Here is a 23,245-nt window from a genome sequence, read left to right on the forward strand (position 1 = left end):
ATATTCGAAAGTTTGTCCTGGTATTTTTGATGACATACTCATCTTCATTAAGACATGGGCAGAACACTTGCAGCATGTGAAACAGGTATTCCAAGTCCTTCGTGACAACAAATTGTCCCTGAAGCGCTCCAAGTGTATCTTTACGGAAGAAACAATGTCCTACTTAGGGCACATCATTTCCAAGGACGGCGTCGCCAAGGGTGGCACTCAGTAAACACTACACTTGGCAAAGAGTTTTTTAGAAAATTGTTTGATCGACAAAGATTTTTTTTATTTTTTCTAGAATTTCTTGCCTAGTGCCACTTCTAGACACTACACAAAGTTTTTCAAAAAAATTCTTCTTGCCCCAAAATTTTTATTGTGTTCCTACAGTACATGAAACTACATGTTCAATTTTGGTACATTTTTCGAAGGTTTGCTATGTTTAGTGAATTTATTTCATTTGATTTAATTTCTTCGAATAATTAAAATTCGAATGAAAAGTCATTAGAACACTGGAAAAAAAGAAGGAAAAAAATGATATTCATGTTATTGAGTATAAGTTGAGGACGTATCTAGGAACAGACCAGAAATTTCGAACATCGTCATATTCATGAAACATGACCCCGAACTTGCGGTTCAGTTGTTTTAAAACTGTATAAAAAGTAAACGAAGTCAAAAAATCATAAAATTTGTTGAGATGTCATAATATCATATATGAAGGTTGTGATAAAAAATTTGACAAGGTTTCATGAAGCTTGTCGATATGTTGTGTTTTGTCGAGTGGAGCAAACATGACCTCCTCGTCGTTCTCTCTCTTCGCTTCTCGCCTAACAAACCATATGAGATAAGCCTTATCTCGTGCTGGCTTGCATGTGTAACCAATCATGCAACGATCGCTAGCGCTTCCTCCTTCTATGTCTCTCTCACCCAGGTTATTTTGCACCGCCATAGAGGGGGTGAGTCGCCCTAGCCGCCACTGCCACGCCCCACCCGTGGGACCGCCTCCTCCAACTTCCCCTCTCTTTTTCCGTCTTTAACCCCCTCACCCCAGATTCTTTTGCACTACCATAGAGGACATCCTGCCAGGCAAGTCGCCTCAGCTACCGCCGTCGCGCCCCACCCGTGGCACTATCTTTAGCCTTCCCCTATCGACAAACGCCTCGAACCGCTGTTGAGTTCGTTTTTATGTAATTGTTGTGCATTAAAATTTTATCGAATATTTATGTATTGTTACAATACACGGGCACATGTTTTTCAGAGTTTATATTAAAGAATAAAAACAATCACTTTTAGTCATAGAATCACTTATGTCATAGAACTAATTCTCACGAAGAATCAGAATAAGATAGAACTTACCAAACCGACCCTTACATACACTGATGCTGACACATACAAACAGACACACGCACATACTGAGAGACACAAGCATGTCGACACACACATACGACCATAATATATAGGAGGCATACACACTAAAACGAACACATGACATACAGGAAATTAAACTAAGTTTAAATTGCTTATTTTCCACGAGACGAAACACGAGCACGGAAAATGGCAAGACAAGAGAGCGACACCACCAAACATGCATGCATGGGTATGCTAGTTCACATGACACTGCACGAGGGCCCGCCGCCCTGCCTGGGTTGGTGGTGGTGGCGGCCATGCTGCTGCTGCTGCGCGCGCTGGCAGTCGGCGTCGGCGTCGTCCTCGGTGCCGATGGAACAGCCAGGCTCGCACTGGTCGCCACCAGCGTCGGCGTAGGCGGTAGCATCGGCTTCATCATCAGCGTACGCGGCGGCGGCGGCGCGGTGCAGCATCAGCACGTACGCCAGCTGCGTGACGGCCAGCACCGCGGTGACCGCCTCCAGCGTGCGCATCTGCCACCCGCGCGCCGCGGCGGCGGCGGCCCGCATCTCCTTGCACGCGAGGCCGAGCGCGAGCGCGGTGGCCGCCCACGCGACGGTGCCCAGCGCAGCGGCGGCCGCGAGGCCCTGCGGCCGCCACAAGGCGCGCGCGTGGAACGCCGCCGCGGCCTTGGCCGCGCTGCCGAGCACGGCCGCCAGCAGCGCGAACTGGAGGAAGTGGAGCATCGCCTCGTCGCCGGCGCTGCGCGGCGCCGCTCCTGCAGGCGTGTGCGTGTCCATGCACGTGCACGCGTCGCCTACACGCATTGAGTTGAGTATATATATAACATAGTATAATGAAAGAATCTAGTGGGTCGGAAACTGGATGCATATGCACGTATCATTTGCAAGGAGGAAGATGGCCAGACCTGCAGGTGGGTCGTAGTATTGGTGGTCGCCTATGTGGTCGACGAAGGCGTTGAGCGCCCAGCTCGCGAACCCCAACATGGAGACGTAGAGGGCGAGGTTGAACAGCAGCAGCGGACCGGCCACGTTCCTCTTCCTCAACGCCTCCAGCGACAACAACACCATTATATATTGCCCCCTCTCTCTTCTCTCAGCTGATGCTAGCTCGGTCGCCCCCAGATCCGATCCCAATATAATGCAGCCGGCCCCTGCCCTGCCCTGTGCCCTAGCTAGTTTGCTACTCTCTCTCTCTCTCCCGTACCTTGCTACACCGTACCAGAGCTCTCAAGCTAGCAGGACATGACCCTATTTCTGCAGCTGCAGGTGTGTTCTGCTCGCCGTCTGAGTCTGGCAGAGGCGAGCTTGCTCCTCCGGTACTTAAAGCCAAGGACGCGCGCGCGGCAAGCCAGCCCGCGCGCACGGCAAGGTTTCGTGTGCGTGGAGGTGCAGCGCCGGGCGTTCGAGCTGGCACGCAGCCACGCACACGCGTGCGCCGCCGCGCTGCCGTGCCGGCCTCCCTGTCACTGCTCGATCACCGATAGCCCGTGTGCGCCGCACAGTAGCGTGTCTCGTGGCAGTGGTGAGGTGAGAAGCCAAGCCGCCACCGGTTTGTCACGCGCGCGCGAGGCGAGAGAGCTGGTGGCCAGCGTGTCGGCTGGTCGGCGCGGCCGGCAGGAGCACGCTTTGCAGAAATGAGTTTGTTTTGGGGATGACAAGTACACGTCCTCGCTACTCTTGTCTGATCGCGGTCATGGCGTCTTTATCCGTGCATGCGCGCCCAACGAATCCGTCTTCGTCATGCCGTGCGCCGTCTTTGCATTGGGTCGCCACCGACCAAATTGAAGGCCCCACATGGAGGCAGCTAGCTAGGCTAGGCACCTCTTGCCTTCTGGCTTTTGTTTCCAGCTAACAATCGATACTGGAGGATGAGGCTTTCGTCTATTAATATTTGTTCTGGTTGTTTTAAAACTGATATTGGTATAAGCATTATTAGTATCGGTTTTAAATATCGAGTCCAGGATATTAGCATCGGTTGGTGTCTCCAACGGTGCAACCAATAGTAATATCAAACCTTTAGTTAGGGGCAGATCTAGAACAAAATGAGAGTGTGGACATATTTGCAAGGATGGACACCAAAATACTAGAGTATGAGCATCTAAGCAACGATGAGCAGTGAACTTTATGGTAAAAATTTAGACTCTACTACTTCCGAAGGAGAAATGAGCGGGGGCCTAAGCCCTCACTTGGACATATGTATTTCTGAATACATCAACTGGTACTAATGTGCAGAGATATCTTTAGTACTTGCTGATTCGAAACACCAATTGGTACTCAAGATCCCCTAGTTGGAGCAAAAAAACATAGACATCTTTAGTACCGGTTCTAACGAAGAATCGATACTAGAAGAGTATTTTCATCCCCTATAAATTTTGGATTTCCATCTAAATTACTTTAGTATCAGTTCTTATAAAGAGCCGGTACTAAATTAACTAGAGTTTTCTCTTTTAAATGTTGCTTTCCCCAAGTAGTCTTTCTTATTTGTAACCATTGTCTTCTTCCGACGACCGTTCGAGAGACTGCACGACGTACATCTTCCTGCATCGACTTTGTACGGCTACATTGAACAAACACACGAGATGTTTCGTGTGAATAGAGCCACTGATGCATTGAGCATCGGTCACTCCGTAGGGTATTTATACATGTTTTATTGTTGTTTACTGATTATGCGAGTAGTTATACACACATGCACATACATGTCATCACATATATCACGTTGTTTTTCTGAATTAAATTAAAACTGAAAATATCTAAAATTCTAACAGCATCAAGTAGCACCTTTGTTGATTTCCTTATTTTACTACAGGTAGTTGATTTGCTATTGGATATTGCCACAATGGCTATGAACTTTTTCTCTGGCAGATTAGTACGTTGTTTGGGAGCATGCCCTTTTGCTAGAGTTAGAATCTTCGACCATTATTGTACAACCCAAAAAATGATTTTATTGTTTTAATAAGCCACTTGCAGCAGCTATACTAAATTGGCCACATAATTTAATAAATGAACCATAGATGTATGTGAATTAGACGCTTCTCTGCACTACTACAAGGGTGAGCTAGCTACTATTTCCCCCTATTATTCAATTCCATAAACTGTGCTTTTTTGGCTAAGAATATCAAGACAATAAGTTGATTGAGATTATCTATTACTCCTTTTCAAAGAGTGGTGTTCAGTTTGAATCCCTTCATGCAGTTCAATAATGGCTGGGGAATTGGGCTTGAGAGAACTTAATCTTAATTGGGTTACTAGCGAGGGATGTACCACTTTAGGGCTTGTTCGGTTAGGAGTAGATTGAGGGGGATTGGAGGGGATTAAATTCCTTCATAGTCAAAATTGAATAGAAAGGGATTCAATCCCCCTCATTCCCCTCCGGTTTGGGTGAAACCGAACATGCCCTCAATGGGCGTTTTGGTTGATTTGATGATTTCTACCATTGCCAAAAATTGATGGTGCTGATAAGATCGGCGATCCCATAACTCTGTGTTGTGTCTTCTTCTTTTCAATAAAAAAGGGATGGCAAATGTCACTCTTTGTCGAACCCATGTTCTTTTTGCTGTTTTGATTTGATGCCCACGTGTTAAATTTAAGGTATGCATTAATGACAAATCTTTCTTGTCATCCTTTTTATAAATTCTCACCAACTGATTTAGAGTCACAATTGTATCGGGTATTGTATTCTTTCTTATGGACAGCGAGCAGGCCAAGAGTCTATATCAGAGATTTTTTTAATTCATGTCTTTGTCTTCAGTATTGGAAGTAGTATCATTGGTGGCAACGCATTATTTGCTCACTGGTGCTTACAACCTTGCATTTTGCCTATGTAAACGCTGCATATTTGACTGCAGACACCTATTGTTGAGCACAGAAAGTGACCGCGCAGACGGTCCGCTCATGCGCAGAATCAGTTAGGGTTCAGAATTTTTTGCAGGATTTGTTAGTTAAATCTGCGGGAATAACTCGGAAAATAACTTATAACGGGTACAGACATTTCCTTTATATAGATGAACGATTACGGCCGATTAAACCCCCAACAATCGATGAAATCAAATCTACTTATCGTTTTTACCTTATTGTCGGGTACCGTAATTAGGGGTACCCCCAATACTTCTTAACATGGCTGGAAAACATCCTCAAAACAGACCATAAAGACCGGTAAGCGCGGTTCAAAGTTGAAGCCTCAGGGACGCGATCTCGTCTCGCCCGAGCCCGGCCTCGGGCAAGAACAGTAGTCCCGGACGGATTCATGCCTCGCCCGAGGACCTCCTCAGGCAACGGGCGCACCCCCGGCTCGTCCGAGGCTAAGCTCGGGCAAACTTTGTCGTACAGCGACCTCGGCCAAATCGCCTTACCAACCGACCGTATCGCATGCGCATTTAATGCGGGGATCGCCTGACACCTTATCCTGACACGCGCGCCTCAGTCGGCAAGGTCGAAATGACCGCAGTCACTTCGCCCCTTTACTGATCGTTCTGACAGGAAAACAACACTATTCACCCCGTTCCGACTACTGTGCCAACCACCAGGGTAAAACTAACAACAGTAAGTCACGACCTCCCCTGAGTTCAGCCTCGGGCGCAACAGGGAGCTCCGCCTCGCTCGACCTCAGGCCTCGGCCTCAGCCTCGGCCTCGGGAGAAGGTCTCCGCCTCGCCCGACCTCGGGCCTCGGCCTCGGCCTCGGGAGGAGTCACAACCTCGCCCGACCTCAGCCTCGGCCTCAGGAGAAGTCTCCGCCTCGCCCGACCTCGGCCTCGGACCGACTACGCCACAGGGGATACATCATTACCCTACCCCTAGCTAGCTGCCTCAGGCTACGAAGGAACAAGACCGGTGTCCCATCTAGATTACTCCGGTAACAGGTAATGATGGTTCCCTACGTGCGTCCATGATGTCGGTTGTTCTCAACTCTGTACGAAAGCAAAGAAACGTCAGCAGGACCCCGGGCCGCAACGCCAGCTGCGCTTCTACAGGGCTCAAGTACTTCTCCGCCGGCCACGTTAGCACATAGCTACACCCCCATTGTACAGCTGGACCATCTCCTTGTATCTATAAAAGGGGATGTCCAGGGCCTTCTTAAAGGAGGCAGGCAGAGAAGGAGAGAAAACACAGAGAAGGCTAACTCAGACGGCTCACCTCAAGGGTGCTCTCTCTCTCTCTCGCAACGCTTGTAACCCCTACTACGAGCACCCCGGTGCAAGATAATATAAGCCTCATCCTCCCTCTTGTGTTTCATCTTGCATCAACCCATCTGGGCAGGGACACGCAGCGTCAAATTCACTGGTCGGTCAAGGGTCCTCGCGGGTCCGAAACGCCGACAGTTGGCGCGCCAGGCAGGGGTGATAGTCGCCTAAAGGGGGGGGGGTGAATAGGGCGAAACTGAAATTTACAAAAATAATCACAACTACAAGCCGGGTTAGCGTTAGTAGTAAAGAAACGAGTCCGTGAGAGAGGGCGTAAAACAAATCGCAAGCAAATAAGAGTGTGACACGAGGATTTGTTTTACCGAGGTTCGGTTCTCGCAAACCTACTCCCCGTTGAGGAGGCCACAAAGGCCGGGTCTCTTTCAACCCTTCCCTCTCTCAAACGATCCCACGGATCGAGTGAGCTTTCTCTTCTTCTCAATCAACCGGGAACAAAACTTCCCCGCAAGGGCCACCACACAATTGGTGCCTCTTGCCTTGGTTACAATTGAGTGATGATCTCAAGAACAAATGAGAAAGAAAGAAAGCGATCCAAGCGCAAGAGCTCAAAAGAACACGGCAAATCTCTCTCGCTAATCACTAAGGTTTTGTGTGGAATTGGAGAGGATTTGATCTCTTTGAATGTGTCTAGAATTGAATCCCTAGCTCTTGTAAGTGGTTGAGAAGTGGGAAAACTTGGATGGCAATGAATGTGGGGTGGTTGGGGTATTTATAGCCCCAACCACCAAACTTGACCGTTGGCTGGAGGCTTCTGCTCGATGGCGCACCGGACAGTCCGGTGCACACCGGACAGTCCGGTGCCCCTGCCACGTCATCGTTGCCGTTGGATTCTAGCCGTTGGAGCTTCTGACTTGTGGGCCCGCCTGGGTGTCCGGTGCACACCGGACATGCACTGTTTGATGTCCGGTGCACCGGTATGGGCAGCCCTGACGTCTGCGCGCGCTGCGCGCGCATTTAATGCAGCGCAGAGAGCCGTTGGCGCCGCAGGGAGCCGTTGCTCCGCTGTCACACCGGACAGTCCGGTGCACACCGGACAGTCCGGTGAATTATAGCGGAGCGGCTGCCGAGCGAACCCGAGGCTGGCGAGTTCAGGAGGTCGAGCTTCCTTGGAGCACCGGACATGTCCGGTGCACACCGGACAGTCCGGTGAATTTTAGCGCGCCGGCCTTCACGAATTCCCGAGGGCGAAGGGTTGGAGTCTGAGTCCCCTGGTGCACCGGACAGGTACTGTTCACTGTCCGGTGGCACACCGGACAGTCCGGTGCGCCAGACCAGGGGTGCCCTCGGTTGCCCCTTTGCTCCTTTATTGAATCCAAACTTGGTCTTTTTATTGGCTGAGTGTGAACCTTTTACACCTGTATAATCTATACACTTGGGCAAACTAGTTAGTCCAAAGATTTGTGTTGGGTAATTCAACCACCAAAACTATTTAGGAACTAGGTGTAAGCCTAATTCCCTTTCAATCTCCCCCTTTTTGGTGATTGATGCCAACACAAACCAAAGCAAATGTAGAAGTGCATAATTGAACTAGTTTGCATAATGTAAGTGAAAAGGTTACTTGGAATTGAGCCAATATAACTACTTACAAGATATGCAAGGAATGTTTCTTTCTTATTTAACATTTTGGACCACGTTTGCACCACTTGTTTTGTTTTTGCAAAACCTTTTGTAAATCCTTTTCATAGATCTTTTGCAAATAGTCAAAGGTAAATAAATAAGAGTTTGCAAAAGCATTTTCAAGATTTGAAATTTCCTCCCCCTGTTTCAAATGCTTTTCCTTTGACTAAACAAAACTCCCCCTAAAAAGAGATCCACCTCTTAGTGTTCAAGAGGGTTTTGATATACCATTTTTGAAATACTACTTTCTCCCCCTTTTGAACACAATAGGATACCAAATGATAAAGACTTTTGGAAAGCGCTAAGTTTTTGAATTTGGTGGTGGTGGTGCGGTCCTTTTGCTTTGGGCTCATTTCTCCCCCTTTTTGGCATGAATCGCCAAAAACGGAATCATTAGAGCCCTCGAAGGAAGTTCTTCCCCTTTGGTCATAAGTAAATGAGTTAAGATTGTACCAAAGACGAAATCCGGTCCTTTTGCGTTTGAGCTTTTACTCTCTCCCCAAAGGATGAAGTCCTTTTCCTTGATGCTCATTTCTCCCCTGAAGAAGAGAGAGTTGCTCGGAGTGATGGCGAAGCATGAGTTACGGAGTGGAAGCCTTTGTCTTCGCCGAAGACTCCAATTCCCTTTCAATATACCTATGACTTGGTTTGAAATAAACTTGAAAACACATTAGTCATAGCATATAAAAGAGAAATGATCAAAGGTATTTAAATGAGCTATGTGTGCAAGCTAGCAAAAGAAATTTCTAGAATCAAGAATATTGAGCTCATGCCTAAGTCTGGTAAAAGATTGTTCATCAAGTGGCTTGGTAAAGATATCGGCTAATTGATCTTTAGTATTAATGTAAGAAATCTCGATATCCCCCTTTTGTTGGTGATCCCTAAGAAAATGATACCGAATGGCTATGTGCTTAGTGCGGCTATGCTCGACGGGATTGTCGGCCATCTTAATTGCACTCTCATTATCACATAGCAAAGGGACTTTGGTTAATTTGTAACCGTAGTCCCGCAGGGTTTGCCTCATCCAAAGCAATTGCGCGCAACAATGTCCTGCGGCAATGTACTCGGCTTCGGCGGTGGAAAGAGCGACCGAATTTTGCTTCTTTGAAGCCCAAGACACCAAGGATCTTCCCAAGAACTGGCAAGTCCCCGATGTGCTCTTCCTATTAATTTTGCACCCCGCCCAATCGGCATCCGAATAACCAATCAAATCAAATGTGGATCCCCGAGGGTACCAAAGCCCAAACTTAGGTGTATAAGCCAAATATCTCAAGATTCGTTTTACGGCCGTAAGGTGGGATTCCTTAGGGTCGGATTGGAATCTTGCACACATGCAAACGGAAAGCATAATGTCCGGTCGAGATGCACATAAATAAAGCAATGAACCAATCATCGACCGGTATACCTTTTGATCCACGGACTTACCTCCCGTGTCGAGGTCGAGATGCCCATTAGTTCCCATGGGTGTCTTGATGGGTTTGGCATCCTTCATCCCAAACTTAGCAAGAATGTCTTGAGTGTACTTCGTTTGGCTAATGAAGGTGCCCTCTTGGAGTTGCTTGACTTGGAATCCTAGAAAATACTTCAACTCCCCCATCATCGACATCTCGAATTTCTGTGTCATGATCCTACTAAACTCTTCACATGTAGACTCGTTAGTAGACCCAAATATAATATCATCAACATAAATTTGGCATACAAACAAGTCATTTTCAAGAGTTTTAGTAAAGAGTGTAGGATCGGCCTTGCCGACTTTGAAGCCATTTGCAATAAGGAAATCTCTAAGGCATTCATACCATGCTCTTGGGGCTTGCTTGAGCCCATAAAGCGCCTTAGAGAGCCTATAGACATGATTAGGATACTCACTGTCTTCAAAGCCGGGAGGTTGCTCAACATAGACCTCTTCCTTGATTGGTCCGTTGAGGAAGGCACTTTTCACGTCCATTTGATAGAGCTTAAAGCCATGGTAAGTAGCATAGGCCAATAATATGCGAATTGACTCAAGCCTAGCTACGGGTGCATAGGTTTCACCAAAATCCAAACCTTCGACTTGTGAATACCCTTTGGCCACGAGTCGAGCTTTGTTCCTTGTCACCACACCATGCTCATCTTGCTTGTTGCGGAAGACCCATTTGGTTCCTACAACATTTTGGTTAGGACGTGGAACTAAATGCCATACCTCGTTCCTCGTGAAATTGTTGAGCTCCTCTTGCATCGCCACCACCCAATCCGAATCTTGGAGAGCTTCCTCTATCCTGTGTGGCTCAATAGAGGAAACAAAAGAGTAATGTTCACAAAAATGAGCAACCCGAGATCGTGTAGTTACCCCCTTATGAATGTCGCCGAGGATGGTGTCGACGGGGTGATCTCGTTGGATTGCTTGGTGGACTCTTGGGTGTGGCGGTCTTGGTTCTTCCTCATCCTCCTTTTCTTGATCATTTGTATCTCCCCCTTGATCATTGCTATCATCTTGAGGTGGCTCATCTTCTTGATTTTGCTCTTCATCATTTTGAGTCTCATCCTCATTTTGAGTTGGTGGAGATGCTTGCATGGAGGAGGATGGTTGATCTTGTGTACTTGGAGGCTCTTCGGATTCCTTAGGACACACATCCCCGATGGACATGTTCCTTAGCGCGATGCATGGAGCCTGTTCTTCACCTATCTCATCAAGATCAACTTGCTCTACTTGAGAGCCATTAGTTTCATCAAACACAACGTCACAAGAGACTTCAACTAGTCCAGTGGACTTGTTAAAGACCCTATATGCCCTTGTGTTTGAGTCATAACCAAGTAAAAAGCCTTCTACAGTTTTAGGAGCAAATTTTGATTTTCTACCTCTTTTAATAAGAATGAAGCATTTGCTACCAAAAACTCTAAAATATGAAATATTGGGCTTTTTACCGGTTAGGAGTTCATATGATGTCTTCTTGAGGATTCGGTGAAGATATAACCGGTTGATGGCGTAGCAGGCGGTGTTGACCGCTTCGGCCCAAAACCGGTCCGGTGTCTTGTACTCATCAAGCATGGTTCTTGCCATGTCCAATAGAGTTCGATTCTTCCTCTCCACTACACCATTTTGTTGTGGCGTGTAGGGAGAAGAGAACTCATGCTTGATGCCCTCCTCCTCAAGGAAGCTTTCAATTTGAGAGTTCTTGAACTCCGTCCCATTGTCGCTTCTTATTTTCTTGATCCTTAAGCCGAACTCATTTTGAGCCCGTCTCAAGAATCCTTTTAAAGTCTCTTGGGTTTGAGATTTTTCCTGTAAAAAGAATACCCAAGTGAAGCGAGAATAATCATCCACAATAACTAGACAGTACTTACTCCCGCCGATGCTTATGTAAGCGATCGGGCCGAATAGATCTATGTGTAGGAGCTCCAGTGGCCTGTCAGTCGTCATTATGTTTTTGTGTGGATGATGAGTGCCAACTTGCTTCCCTGCTTGACATGCGCTACAAATCCTGTCTTTCTCAAAATGAACATTGGTTAGTCCTAAAATGTGTTCTCCCTTTAGAAGCTTGTGAAGATTCTTCATTCCAACATGGGCTAGTCGGCGGTGCCAAAGCCAACCCAGGTTAGTCTTAGCAATTAAACATGTGTCGAGTCCAGCTCTTTCAAAATCTACTAAGTATAGCTGACCCTCTAACACACCCTTAAATGCTACTGAATCATCACTTCTTCTAAAGACAGTAACACCAGTATCAGTAAAAAGACAGTTGTAGCCCATTTGACATAATTGTGATACGGAAAGCAAATTGTAGTCTAATGAATCAACAAGAAAAACATTGGAAATGGAATGGTCAGGTGAAATAGCAATTTTACCCAAACCTTTGACCAACCCTTGATTTCCATCCCCAAATGTGATAGCTCGTTGGGGGTCTTTGTTTTTCTCATATGAGGAGAACATCCTTTTCTCCCCGGTCATGTGGTTTGTGCACCCGCTGTCGAGTATCCAACTTGAGCCCCCGGATGCATAAACCTACAAAACAAATTTAGTTCTTTGTTTTAGGTACCCAAACGGTTTTGGGTCCTTTAGCATTAGATACAAGAACTTTGGGTACCCAAACACAAGTCTTGGAGCCTTTGTGTTTGCCCCCAACAATTTTGGCAACTACCTTGCCAGTTTTGCTAGTCAACACATAAGATGCATCAAAAGTTTTAAATGAAATGGCATGATCATTTGATGCATTAGGAGTTTTCTTTCTAGGCAACTTGGCACGGGTTGGTTGCCTAGAGCTAGATGTCTCACCCTTATACATAAAAGCATGGTTAGGGCCAGAGTGAGACTTCCTAGAGTGAATTCTCCTAATTTTGCTCTCGGGATAACCGGCAGGGTACAAAATGTAACCCTCGTTATCCTGAGGCATGGGAGCCTTGCCCTTAACAAAATTAGACAAGTTCTTAGGAGGGGCATTAATTTTGACATTGTCTCCCCTTTGAAAGCCAATGCCGTCCTTAATGCCCGGGCGTCTCCCATTATAGAGCATGCTTCTAGCCAATTTAAATTTTTCATTTTCTAAGTCATGCTCTCTAATTTTAGCATTAAGTTGTGCTATGTGATCATTTTGTTTTTTAATTAAGGCAAGGTGATCATGGATAGCATCAACATTAATATCTCTACATCTAGTGCAAATGGACACATGCTCAATAGTAGATGTAGAGGGTTTGCAAGACTTTAATTCAATAACCTTAGCATGCAACAAATCATTCTTAGTTTTAAGGTCGGAAATGGTAGCATTGCAAACATCAAAATCCTTAGCCTTAGCAATTAATTTTTCATTCTCATTTCTAAGGCTAGCAAGAGAAATGTTCAATTTTTCAATCCTAGCAAGCAAATCATCATCATTATTTCTAGGAATTGAAACATTGCAAATATGAGAATCAACCTTAGCTAACAAATTTGCATTCTCATTCCTAAGGTTGTCTATAGTCTCATGGCAAGTACTTAGCTCACTAGACAATTTTTCACATTTTTCCATTGCTAGAGCATAAGCATTTTTAACCTTAACATGCTTCTTATTTTCCTTGATTAGGAAGTCCTCTTGGGAGTCCAAGAGATCATCCTTTTCATGGATAGCACTAATTAGCTCATTTAATTTTTCTTTTTGTTCCATGTTAAGGTTGGCAAAAAGAATACGCAAGTTATCCTCCTCATTTTTATCATCCTCATCACTAGATGTTTCATATTTAGTGGGGGACTTTGATTTTACCTTCTTTTTGCCGTCCTTGGCCATGAGGCACTTGTGGCCGACGTTGGGGAAGAGGAGGCCTTTGGTGACGGCGATGTTGGCGGCGTCCTCGTCGTCGGAGGAGTCGCTTGAGCTTTCGTCGGAGTCCCACTCCTGACAAACATGGGCATCGCCGCCCTTCTTCTTGTAGTACTTCTTCTTCTCCTTCCTCTTGCCCTTCTTGTCGTTGTCCCTGTCACTATCACTTGATAATGGACATTTAGCAATAAAGTGACCGGGCTTACCACACTTGTAGCAAACCTTCTTGGAACGGGATTTGTAGTCCTTCCCCTTCCGTTGCTTGAGGATTTGCCGGAAGCTTTTGATGATTAGGGCCATCTCCTCGTTGTCGAGCTTGGAGGCGTCAATTGGTTGTCTACTTGGTGTAGACTCCTCCTTCTTCTCCTCCGTTGCCTTGAAGGCCACGGGTTGCGTCTCGGATGTGGAAGGCTCATCAAGCTCGTTGATCTTCTTGGAGCCCTTAATCATGCATTCAAAACTAACAAAATTCCCGATGACTTCCTCGGGGGTCATTTGTGTATATCTAGGATTGCCACAAATTAATTGTACTTGAGTAGGGTTAAGGAAAATAAGGGCTCTCAGAATAACCTTAACCACTTCGTGGTCATCCCATTTTGTGCTCCCGAGGTTGCGCACTTGGTTCACCAAGGTCTTGAGCCGGTTGTACATGTCTTGTGGCTCCTCCCCTTGGCGAAGACGGAAGCGACCGAGCTCCCCCTCGATCGTTTCCCGCTTGGTAATCTTGGTGAGTTCATCACCCTCATGCGCCGTCTTGAGTAGGTCCCAAATCTCCTTGGCGTTCTTCAACCCTTGTACTTTGTTGTATTCCTCCTTGCTTAAAGAGGCAAGGAGAATGGTTGTGGCTTGAGAGTTGAAGTGCTCGATTTGGGCCACTTCGTCCGTGTCGTAGTCCTCATCCCCTACGGATGGTACCTGTACACCATACTCAACAACATCCCATAATCCTTTGTGGAGAGAGGCTAGATGAAATTGCATCAAATTACTCCACATAGCATAATCTTCACCATTAAAAGTTGGTGGTTTGCCTAATGGGACGGAAAGTAAAGGTGTATGTTTAGGAACGCGAGGGTAGCGTAGGGGGATCTTACTATACTTCTTACGCTCTTGGCGTTTAGAAGTGACGGACGCCGCGTCGGAGCCGGAGGTGGAGGTCGATGAAGTGTCGGTCTCGTAGAAGACCACCTTCCTCATCCTTTTGTGCTTGTCCCCACTCCGATGCGGCTTGTGAGAAGATTTTTCCTTCTTCTCCTTATGGTGAGAAGAGGAAGATCTTTTCTCCTTCCGCTTGGAGGATTTCTTCTTCTTCTCTCTTCTCTTGGTGCGGGACTCTTCCGATGAAGTGCTCCCTTGGCTTGTAGTGGGCTTGTCGTCGCCGGTCTCCATCTCCTTCTTGGCGTGATCTCCCGACATCACTTCGAGCGGTTAGGCTCTAATGAAGCACCGGGTTCTGATACCAATTGATAGTCGCCTAAAGGGGGGGGGGGGTGAATAGGGCGAAACTGAAATTTACAAAAATAATCACAACTACAAGCCGGGTTAGCGTTAGTAGTAAAGAAACGAGTCCGTGAGAGAGGGCGTAAAACAAATCGCAAGCAAATAAGAGTGTGACACGAGGATTTGTTTTACCGAGGTTCGGTTCTCGCAAACCTACTCCCCGTTGAGGAGGCCACAAAGGCCGGGTCTCTTTCAACCCTTCCCTCTCTCAAACGATCCCACGGATCGAGTGAGCTTTCTCTTCTTCTCAATCAACCGGGAACAAAACTTCCCCGCAAGGGCCACCACACAATTGGTGCCTCTTGCCTTGGTTACAATTGAGTGATGATCTCAAGAACAAATGAGAAAGAAAGAAAGCGATCCAAGCGCAAGAGCTCAAAAGAACACGGCAAATCTCTCTCGCTAATCACTAAGGTTTTGTGTGGAATTGGAGAGGATTTGATCTCTTTGAATGTGTCTAGAATTGAATCCCTAGCTCTTGTAAGTGGTTGAGAAGTGGGAAAACTTGGATGGCAATGAATGTGGGGTGGTTGGGGTATTTATAGCCCCAACCACCAAACTTGACCGTTGGCTGGAGGCTTCTGCTCGATGGCGCACCGGACAGTCCGGTGCACACCGGACAGTCCGGTGCCCCTGCCACGTCATCGTTGCCGTTGGATTCTAGCCGTTGGAGCTTCTGACTTGTGGGCCCGCCTGGGTGTCCGGTGCACACCGGACATGCACTGTTTGATGTCCGGTGCACCGGTATGGGCAGCCCTGACGTCTGCGCGCGCTGCGCGCGCATTTAATGCAGCGCAGAGAGCCGTTGGCGCCGCAGGGAGCCGTTGCTCCGCTGTCACACCGGACAGTCCGGTGCACACCGGACAGTCCGGTGAATTATAGCGGAGCGGCTGCCGAGCGAACCCGAGGCTGGCGAGTTCAGGAGGTCGAGCTTCCTTGGAGCACCGGACATGTCCGGTGCACACCGGACAGTCCGGTGAATTTTAGCGCGCCGGCCTTCACGAATTCCCGAGGGCGAAGGGTTGGAGTCTGAGTCCCCTGGTGCACCGGACAGGTACTGTTCACTGTCCGGTGGCACACCGGACAGTCCGGTGCACCAGACCAGGGGTGCCCTCGGTTGCCCCTTTGCTCCTTTATTGAATCCAAACTTGGTCTTTTTATTGGCTGAGTGTGAACCTTTTACACCTGTATAATCTATACACTTGGGCAAACTAGTTAGTCCAAAGATTTGTGTTGGGTAATTCAACCACCAAAACTATTTAGGAACTAGGTGTAAGCCTAATTCCCTTTCAAGGGGTCCTGCTGCGTGTTGACAAATACTTTCCCGTTGAGTTCCAGATGGAGAATCTTCAGCAGCCTCTTCAGCCCGGGACGGTACTCCGCTTCGGGAGTCTCGAGTTCATGTCCCACGACGGTAGCTACGACATGGTACTCCTCCCCTCGCAGCACGACAACAACGACGGTCGTCGGCTCGCCCGGTGGAGGTGAACTCGACGACGGCATCTCCCCGCGGCAGAAGAGGAACACCCGGGTTTGCCCCGCCACCCTCCTCGCCGGAGGAGGAGGAGACGGAGCAACCGTGGACAGGCAAGAGGCGGCACCTCGTCGGCTGTCCGACCAGAGCGAGCCGACGACGCCGGCACCCCTGCGGGGGATATGTCGGGTGTTGTCCTCGCACCTGAGACAATGATGGGTGTCTCTTCCCAGCAACGTGCGAACCCCAAGCGGACTGATGACGCCGGCACCCTTGCGAGGGACTTGTTGGACATTAGTCTCGCACCTGAGATAACAACATACTCCGTCCCCGATGCAACTTCACCACCGTCCATCAACCAGGAGGTACCGTCCGTTTCCCATCCTGTTCCTTTTAGATTCAGCTTCGATCCACCAAACGACCCTGCTTCGGTGAGCGCTTTCGCGAGGGCATATCCTGACCTTCCGGGGTACCATATGTGGTCAACTTGGGACCTGTTGACGGCCGCCTCAATCTCCGGACCTGCGGGTTCCAAGGAAGAGGACGACCCTGACTTCGGTTGGGATTTCTCCGGACTCAGTGATCCCAGTGCCATGCGAGACTTCATGTTCGCATGTGACTACTGCCTCTCCGGCTACTCTAACGATGGCCACAGCCTCGGCGACGAGGGTTACGACCCAACTCGCAAGTGTTTTCACATCGATCAGGGGGATCCCGACGAAGACGACCACCTCGGCATGCCAGGAGATGACGACGCCCCTGTGCCTGCGTCTCGCGTTGAGATCCCGCGGGAGCTAGCTGTGGTCCGAGTCCCTGCGGGGGGTCAGGACACACAGCTCGAGCAACTCCGCGAGATGCAAGCCAAGCTCGACGAAGAAACGGGGCGACTTGTGCAGCTCCGACAAAACATCAAGCAGGAGTGGGCAGGCCGAGCACTCGTCAGAGGAGCGCGTCATCGGGCCCGGGACGTCCAGCGCCGTATCATTGATGATGCCAGGGCAGGGCTGCCCCCGGCCTTCAGCGGGGCTGGCCAGAACCTAGCTGCAGCGGCGATGCTACTTCGAACAATGCCGGAGCCATCCACCACCGAGGGGCGACGTATCCAGGGTGAACTCAAGGACCTCCTAGAAAACGCCGCTGTCCGACGAGCCGAGAGCTCTACCTCCCGAGGGTGAGGAGGCCCCTCAGAGCATCATGCAGTGTCCTCTCGACGCGTGTGCGAGACCTCGGTCCACACCGAGCACACAGAAGACAGGACACCTGCCGCCCGGGATCGCCCCGACGACGAGCAACACCGCCGCGACCGTCGAGCCCGCCTCGAGGAGAAGGTGCATCGAGGCTACCACCCCAGGCGCGGGGGACACCACGATAGTGAGGAGGATCAGAGCCCCTCGCCCGAACCACCAGGTCTGCGAGTCTTCAGCCGGGCCATACGACGGGCGCCGTTCCTGGCCTGGTTCCGAGCCCCGACTACCATCACCAAGTACTCAGGGGAGACAAGGCCGGATTTGTGGCTTGTGGATTACCGGCTGGCATGCCAGTTGGGAGGGACAGACGACGACAACCTCATCATCCGCAACATCCCCCTTTTCCTCTCCGACGCTGCCTGGGCCTGGCTGGAGCATCTGCCTCCTGCGCAGATCTTCGGCTGGGACGACCTAGTCAAGGCCTTCGTGGGAAATTTCCAAGGTACGTATGTACGCCCTGGGAACTCATGGGATCTCCGAAGCTGCCGCCAGCAGCCAGGGGAATCCCTGCAAGAGTACATCCGACGTTTTCAAAGCAGCGCACCGAGTTACCTAACATCACCGACTCGGACGTCATCGGAGCCTTCCTCGCCGGCACCACATGTCGGGACCTGGTGAGCAAATTGGGACGCATGCTCGGTGAAGGTAGCAACGCCAGTCTACCTAGACTGGTCCGACAAACCCATTACCTTCGACCAAGGCGACCACCCCGACTGCGTACCAAGCCCAGGAAGGTACCCGCTTGTCATCGACCCCGTCATCGGAAACGCTAGGCTCTCCAAGGTCCTCATGGACGGAGGCAGCAGCCTCAACATCATCTACGCCGAGACCCTAGGGCTCTTAGGGATCAATCTGTCCATAATCCGGGCTGGTGCAGCACCTTTTCACGGGATTGTCCCCGATAAGCGCGTCCTACCCCTTGAGCAACTTGATTTGCCCGTCTGCTTCGGAACTCCCTCCAACTTCCGAAAGGAAACCCTCACTTTTGAGGTAGTTGGGTTCCGAGGGACCTATCACGCGGTGCTGGGAAGACCGTGCTACGCCAAGTTCATGGTCGTCCCCAACTACACGTACCTCAAGCTCAAGATGCCAGGCCCCAGGGGAACCATCACCGTCGGTTCCACATACCGCCACACTTACGAGTGCGACATGGAATGCGTGGAGTACGCCGAAGCCCTCGCCGAGTCCGAAGCCCTCATCGCCGACCTGGATTGCCTCTCCAAAGAGGCGCCCAACGCGAAGCGGCACACCGGCAACTTCGAACCAGCCGAGGCGGTTAAGTCTGTCCCTCTCGACCCCAGCAACGACGTCGGTAAGAAAGTCAGGATCGGCTCCGGGCTCGACCCCAAATGGGAAGCAGTGCTCATTGACTTTCTCCGCGCAAATGCCAAAATTTTTGCGTGGAGTCCCTCGAACATGCCCGGCATACCGAGGGATGTCGCCGAGCACTCACTGGACATTCGAGCCGGTGCCCGATCCGTGAAGCAGCCCCTCCGTCGTTTTGATGAAGAAAAGCGCAGGGCCATAGGCGAGGAGGTCCACAAGCTAATGGCTGCAGGGTTCATCAAAGAGGTATTCCATCCAGAATGGTTAGCTAACCCTGTGCTTGTAAAGAAAAAAGGTGGGAAATGGAGGATGTGCGTAGACTACACTGGGTTAAATAAAGCATGTCCAAAGGTTCCCTACCCTCTGCCTCGCATCGATCAAATTGTGGACTCCACTGCTGGGTGCGAAACCCTGTCTTTCCTTGATGCCTATTCAGGCTATCACCAAATCAAGATGAAAGAATCCGACCAGCTCGCGACTTGTTTTATCACACCTTTTGGCATGTATTGTTATACTACTATGCCATTTGGCTTGAGGAATGCAGGTGCAACATACCAAAGGTGCATGAATCACATGTTCGGAGAGCACATCGGCAGAACGGTCGAGGCTTACGTTGATGACATCGTTGTCAAAACAAAAGCCCCCGACCTCCTCTCTGACCTTGTGATAACATTCAGGTGTCTAAGAGCGAAGGGCGTAAAACTCAATCCCGAGAAGTGTGTCTTCGGAGTCCCCCGAGGGATGCTCCTAGGGTTCATCGTCTCCGAACGAGGCATCGAGGCCAACCCGGAGAAAATCGCGACCATCACCAACATGGGACCCATCAAAGATTTAAAAGGAGTACAAAGGGTCATGGGATGCCTTGCGGCTCTGAGCCGCTTCATCTTGCGCCTTGGCGAGAAAGGATTGCCCTTGTACCGCCTCTTAAGGAAGGTCAAGCGCTTCACTTGGACTCCCGAGGCCGAAGAAGCCCTCGGGAACCTTAAAGCACTCCTTACTAATGCGCCCATCTTGGTGCCCCCCGCTGCGGGAGAAGCCCTCTTGATTTACGTAGCCGCAACCACTCAGGTGGTCAGCGCCGCGGTCGTAGTCGAGAGACAAGAAGAGGGGCATGCACTGCTCATCCAGAGGTCGGTCTACTTCATCAGCGAGGTGCTATCCGAGACCAAAATCTGCTACCCGCAATTCCAGAAGCTACTGTACGCGGTGATTCTGACACGGCGAAAGCTGCGACACTACTTCGAGTCTCACCCGATGACTGTGGTGTCATCCTTCCCCCTGGGAGAGATCATCTAGTGTCGAGAGGCCTCGGGTAGGATAGCAAAATGGGCAGTGGAACTCATGGGGGAAACACTTTCATTCGCTCCTCGGAAGGCCATAAAGTCCCAAGTCTTGGCAGACTTCCTGGCTGAATGGGTCGACACCCAATTGCCGACAGCTCCAATGCAGGCCGAACTTTGGACCATGTATTTCGATGGGTCTCTTATGAAATCCGTAGTAGGAGCTGGCTTGCTCTTCATCTCACCCCTCGGGAAACATGTGCGCTACGTGATACGCCTCCATTTTTCGGCATCAAACAACGTGGCTGAATACAAGGCCTTGGTTAATGGGTTGCGCATCGCCGTCGAGCTAGGGGTTCGGCGCCTCGACGCTCGTGGCGACTCGCAGCTCGTTATTGACTAAGTCATGAAGAACTCTCACTGCCGCGATCGAAAAATGGAGGCCTACTGTGACGAAGTTCGGCGCTTGGAAGATAAGTTCTATGGACTGGAGCTCAACCATGTGGCTCGACGGTACAACGAGACTGTGGATGAGCTAGCTAAAATAGCCTCGGGACGAACAACGGTTCCCCCGAACGTCTTCTCCAGGGACATATATCAACCATCCATCAAAATCGACGACGCGCCCGAACCCGAGGAGACCTCGGCCCAGCCCGAGGTACCATCAGCCGCCGAGGGTGAGGCCCTGCGCGTCGAAGGAGAGCAGAATGGGGTTACGCCAAACCTGAACTGGCAGACCCCGTACCTGGAATATCTCCTCCGAGGAGAGCTTCCCCCCGACAAGGCCGAAGCCCGGCGACTGGCTCGGCACGCCAAGTCATTCGTTTTACTGGGCGATGAAAAAGAGTTATACCACCGCAGCCCCTCAGGCATTCTCCAACGATGCATATCCGTCGCCCAAGGACAAGAGCTATTACAAGAAATACACTCGGGGGCTTGCGGTCACCATGCAGCACCTCGAGCCCTCGTGGGAAATGCTTTCCGACAAGGTTTCTACTGGCCGACCGCGGTGGCCGACGCCACTAGAATTGTACGGTCCTGCCGAGGGTGTCAATTCTACGCGAGACAGACGCACCTGCCCGCTCAGACCCTACAGACAATACCCATCACCTGGTCGTTTGCAGTGTGGGGTCTGGACCTCGTCGGTCCCTTGCAGAAGGCACCCGGGGGCTTCACGCACCTGCTGGTCGCCATCGACAAATTCTCCAAGTGGATCGAAGTCCGACCCTTAACCAGCATCGGGTCCGAGCAGGCGGTGGCGTTCTTTACAAATATCATCTACCGCTTTGGGATCCCAAACTCCATCATCACCGACAATGGCACGCATTTCACTGGAAAAAAGTTCCTGGACTTTTGCGAAGGCCACCACATCCGTGTGGACTGGGCCGCCGTGGCTCACCCAATGACAAATGGGCAGGTGGAGCGCGCCAATGGCATGACTTTGCGGGGACTTAAACCGAGGATCTACAACAACCTCAACAAGTTCGGCAAGCGGTGGATAAAAGAGCTACCCTCGATAGTTTGGAGTCTGAGGACGACGCCGAGCCGGGCCACGGGTTTCTCGCCATTTTTCCTAGTCTATGGGGCCGAGGCCATCTTACCCACGGACTTGGAATACGGTTCCCCGAGGACAAAGGCATACGACGACCAAAACAACCAGACCAGCCGAGAGGATTCATTGGACCAGCTGGAAGAGGCTCGGGACGTAGCCTTACTACACTCGGCACGGTACCAGCAGTCTCTACGATGCTACCATGCCCGAAGGGTTCGGCCCCGAGGCTTCCAAGTCGGAGACTTGATACTTCGGCTGCGACAAGACGCCCGAGGGCGCCATAAGCTTATTCCTCCCTGGGAAGGGCCATTCATCATCGCCAAGATTTTGAAGCCCGGGACATACAAGCTAGCCAACGATCGAGGCGAAGTCTACATCAACGCTTGGAACATCCAACAGCTACGTCGCTTCTACCCTTAAGATGTTTCAAGTCGTTCATGTATCTCGCTTTCTTTCCATGTATAAATAAAGTCTAACCATCAAGGAAGGATCAGCCTTGCCTCGGCAAAGCCAGACCCTCCCTCGGGGGCTAGAAGGGGGGAACCCCGTCTGCGTCAAAATTTTCCTCGGAAAAGTTTTCTACCAAAAAGACTTTCGTGCTTTTCGACTATATCAATAACGGAATCCTAAAAACGACGAGAGGAACCTTGAACGGCAAGGCCGACCGAACCGAGGGACTCCTACGCCTCCAGGATACGGATACCTCACTCATCACCTTCCGCGAAAAGTAACTCACACTCGGATAAGCGATTCTGCTACCGAACAAGTCCTAACGCTCGAAACAAGAGGAAAGAAAACACAGCTTTATACTCTGACGCTGAAAATGTTTAGGCCTCAGCGGCCGCAAGAAACATACGCATACTTAAAACAAACTATTCCTACAGGCTCAGGTATCGGCAGGGGGAGGAGCAGCACCCTCGGCGTCGTTTCCACCCTCGGCAGAATCTGGCCCGGCCTCAGATGGCGACACAGGCGGAAGGACCTCCACCTCGAAGGAGGAAGCCAACGCCGCGCTTGGGCCCTCGACAGCCGCGTCAAGCCTTTGGACCTCGGCTAGGGCGGCCTCCTCTTCGTCGGGTAAGTAGTAGCCCTCGCTGACTCGCTCCAGATCCACGTTGTAGTGGGAAGCGAGGACGGCGAAGGCCCGCCTAACGCCGTGGTGCAGCGCCCCGTGGAGTCTGCTGCGCACGTGGCCGCCCAAGGCTCGCAGGAGACTCTGGGGGAGCTACCCGAGGGGACGTCGTCGAGGCCAAAGGCCCGGCAAAAAGCCGAGATAGCCTCGGATATGGCCATGCGGTCAGCCTCCTTCTCCTCAGCCGCCTAGGCAAGCGCCTTGCAGTTCTTGACGGACTCGTCAAGAGCCGTCTCGAGCCCTGAAGACAGCCGAACAATATTCTTCAGACACGAGGAGAAGAATGAAGCTAAAACAAAGTCACA

The 23,245-nt window shown here is 50.2% G+C and overlaps 1 protein-coding gene across 2 annotated transcripts; it reads right to left on the reverse strand.

Annotated features, from left to right (window-relative positions):
* Positions 1 to 1,295: 1,295 nt before the first annotated feature.
* Positions 1,296 to 2,776, reverse strand: LOC100286316 (plasma membrane associated protein). Of its 2 annotated transcripts, none has more exons than XM_020549812.3 (2): positions 2,258 to 2,776; positions 1,296 to 2,146 (listed from the first exon to the last, which is right to left on the reverse strand). In XM_020549812.3, exons 1-2 carry the CDS (start codon positions 2,418 to 2,420, stop codon positions 1,590 to 1,592), a joined length of 720 nt encoding a protein of 239 aa, XP_020405401.1. In that variant the 5' UTR covers positions 2,421 to 2,776; the 3' UTR covers positions 1,296 to 1,589.
* Positions 2,777 to 23,245: the final 20,469 nt, after the last annotated feature.

This window comes from Zea mays, chromosome 3 (assembly GCF_902167145.1).
Source record: "Zea mays cultivar B73 chromosome 3, Zm-B73-REFERENCE-NAM-5.0, whole genome shotgun sequence".
NCBI classification, from domain to species: domain Eukaryota; kingdom Viridiplantae; phylum Streptophyta; class Magnoliopsida; order Poales; family Poaceae; genus Zea; species Zea mays.